Below are 3018 nucleotides of genomic sequence, written 5' to 3' on the forward strand. Positions count from 1 at the left end.
TTCTATTTGTTATCTTGGTAAGACACTTTCTGCTAGCACTTACAGATCTTTTCAATTCCCTTTCTTTATTTCTTAACTCTTTGGTTCCATTTGCAGCTGATCATCTACTTAGTTGGATGCTGCGCGAGACGAAAAGCTGCAAGTAATCGGTCTAAAGGATAGCGTGACACGGGTCGTGCTCAGTTGACTGCTTAAACATCAAAATGAAGCGTAATCCTCTTGCAACATGTAAGTGACCCCTTTTGGAAGTAAAATTTGTTAGCAAAAGAGTGCAGTTTGCCTTTCGTTGTCGCTGTCTTGGTCGTGTCATATATGCAGCCATATGTTTATATGTAAAAGGTTCGTTCTTTAACTAGTACAGTAACTAATATTCATTATGGTATCGAACTGTATTTCGACCGTAAACCATTATCTTTCTTGCACATATTCAGTTCTCGACTCTGAAAATCGTTACCGGTAGCTTGTTCCCGTTCTTGTAGAATCTATCATTTTTGACATGCTACCTCACAAGAAGAAAGTGGTTCTTTCCATCGAAACTCGACCCTTACTTGTAAGATCCCATATCAATTGGAGATGAAAACGAAGAATTCCTTATCAGAGTGTGAAAATCTTTCCCTAACAGACACTGACGGTGATACGTAATGAGCCAAAGCGAACAATATCTATTAGCAGTGGCTTTGGGCTGTTACAAATGGCATCAAAGCTAGACACAGCGGTGTGCTAACGAGAGTGGCTTTGGGCTGTTACAAATGGCATCAAAGTTAGACATAGCGGTGTGCTAACGAGAGCACTGGGTCACCAAGGGGCTGGATTGTGAGATCCCACATCGGTTGGAGAAGAGAATGAAAAATTCCTTATGAGAGGGTGAAAATCATTCCCTAATAGATGCGTTTTAAAACCGTGAGGTAACGGGTCAAAGTGAACAATATCTGGTAACGGTAGGCTTGAGCTATCACACTTGCTAAGGAATAACATGACTGATTCTTTGGGACCGTATCCGGGTATTAATTTCCCGTGCTTTGTAGGCAAACAAGCCGCAGAAGACATGGATCAATACTGCTATTTAGAACTGAATCAGTGCATAGAACATAAGAAAAGAGATCAGTGAGTAAAACGCAGCAAACTGATACAATCTTTACACATCAAAAGGAACACCTGCAAGTCATCTCCAACTAACTCAATACAAAACCAAACCAAGACTAAAACCAGAGTGCAAATCTGAGATAGGAGTCTATTCTTTCAACCCCAACCATCTCAACCACTGAAGCATTTGAGTAGTAGAGCCTTCGGGGTGAACCCGGAAGCTCGATATTTTGCTGCAGTCTCCTCGACCTTCAGACACTGTTCTCTTCGCTCGGCTACAATGGTTGCTTTCTTCTCTTCACCTTGCTTGTGAATTCCAACGATTTTGTTCTTCATTAGCTCGCCATACTCAGCTTTCTTCTTCTCCATTTTCTCCTTTCGTTTCACAAAAGACCAAACGCTTCAAAACTCGTATCGAAAACCCGAGTCTTAATCAATGAGAAAGAAGTAAAGAAATGAAAATTTACCTCTAACTTCATCAGCTGTGCTTGTATTGAAGCTTTTTTGGTATTCTCCCAAGAATCAATAGCAGAGAGCCGTTTGTATGCCCTGTTCCAAAGATTTCAAGTACAGAATCCAAAATTCAACAACGAACAAACTTCTCTATAGTTTACCTGTTCTCTGCCTTGATCTTCTCACTCTCCTCCCATGCTTTGATCAATGCCAACTTCTTCTCCAATTCGACACGAGCCAACGCAACATCTAAGATCACAAAACCCCGTTCTATAACAATTTCTTTGTTTCGTTTTCTACTTTTAACGAACACTTTCGAATATCTCGAACGCAAGAATCTTGCAAATACTGTTGAATTAGAGGCAACTAGAAAGAAAATGGAGAGTTTTACCTCTGTCCTTTGGAGGAACAAGTTTGTCGGAATGAGGAGCTGAAACCGCTGTCATTTATTTTGTCTTTGTTAGACAAGAAATCAGCCACTAATACAACAAAAAATGACATGAACCGAATAAAGCACATAATTTGTTCAAGAACATGTTTTTTTTTTTNTTTTTTTTTTCTTTTAATGAAGAATGTGATTGTCACCATTATTAGTTTTCTGTCATTTTGCAGATTTATTTCCAAAGAGGACCAACAAATGATTGGAAAACAAATAAATTGGACACTGTTTTCTTCCCAAATAAATGATTATTGAGAACAACCAGACAAAAGACAATATATATATTTTATGTCTTGTAATAATTTACATAAATATTCAGAAATTAGGGTATACAAAAATTTCTAGACAAGGCAATAAAGCTGTGTAGCAAAAAAAGCTGATCAGTCATGGCACTCTTTTCCCAGTACATTCAAAAACCACTTTTTACTATTTTTTGGTTCAATAATTCAATTTTTTTTTTAAATTAAATTGTAATTTGTAAAAAAATTGAATTGTGAATAATGATTTAAGTAAATAAGGAATTATTATTATGTAAATGTAATTAAAACTTTACCATATAATTTTCCATTTATTATTATTTTTTGTTCGTTTCTTTTTATTATTATTCTTTTGAGGAAACAGCCTATTTAATAATTTTTTATTTTTAAAAATTAAGTTTAAGAGATAAAAATTTGTTTAAAAAATAATTGAAACGTTTTTATACAAAATTAAATTCTATGCTTGATAAACAAAACGTTGAAATGAAGGATTTAAGTCATAGACAAGGATGCATTTTTCGGGAAAGTAAGATTTTCCCGAAAGCCAAACACACACAAAAGAGAGTATTGGATGATGTAGAAAATGATTATGAGTTTATAAGTGAGTAATACTAACTCCATTGTTATTAGATTTTTTGGGAAAGTTCAAAGCAAAGCACAAGAACTTATACTCAAAGTTGACAGTATCATATAATTGTGTAGAGTCGTATTCGTCTGACACAGACACGAAAGAGACTCAAAGAAGAAGAGTGATTTTGGTTTTCCCAGAAACCAAACAGAAAAAGA

At 35.6% G+C, this 3018-nt stretch overlaps 1 protein-coding gene across 2 annotated transcripts; it reads right to left on the reverse strand.

The window, feature by feature from the left end:
- Window positions 1-1041: 1041 nt before the first annotated feature.
- Window positions 1042-2047, reverse strand: LOC111786683 (remorin-like). 2 transcript variants are annotated; one of them, XM_023666913.1, is made up of 4 exons: window positions 1928-2047; window positions 1698-1785; window positions 1551-1632; window positions 1042-1455 (listed from the first exon to the last, which is right to left on the reverse strand). In XM_023666913.1, exons 1-4 carry the CDS (start codon window positions 1980-1982, stop codon window positions 1255-1257), a joined length of 426 nt encoding a protein of 141 aa, XP_023522681.1. In that variant the 5' UTR covers window positions 1983-2047; the 3' UTR covers window positions 1042-1254. The 2 variants fall into 2 exon arrangements, with proteins under 2 accessions (XP_023522681.1, XP_023522680.1); XM_023666912.1 differs by having other exon boundaries at window positions 1042-1458.
- Window positions 2048-3018: the final 971 nt, after the last annotated feature.

The sequence above is a fragment of the Cucurbita pepo genome, unplaced genomic scaffold (genome assembly GCF_002806865.2).
Source record: "Cucurbita pepo subsp. pepo cultivar mu-cu-16 unplaced genomic scaffold, ASM280686v2 Cp4.1_scaffold002416, whole genome shotgun sequence".
Lineage (NCBI taxonomy): Eukaryota > Viridiplantae > Streptophyta > Magnoliopsida > Cucurbitales > Cucurbitaceae > Cucurbita > Cucurbita pepo.

Coding starts and splice junctions, on each gene's coding strand:
- LOC111786683 (XM_023666912.1), bottom strand. CDS start 1,982: ATGACAGCGGTTTCAGCTCCTCATTCCGACAAACTTGTTCCTCCAAAG. Junction 1,633..1,697: donor AAGATCAAGGCAGAGAACAG/GTAAACTATAGA, acceptor TCTTTGGAACAG/GGCATACAAACGGCTCTCTG. Junction 1,459..1,550: donor CACAGCTGATGAAGTTAGAG/GTAAATTTTCAT, acceptor GTGAAACGAAAG/GAGAAAATGGAGAAGAAGAA.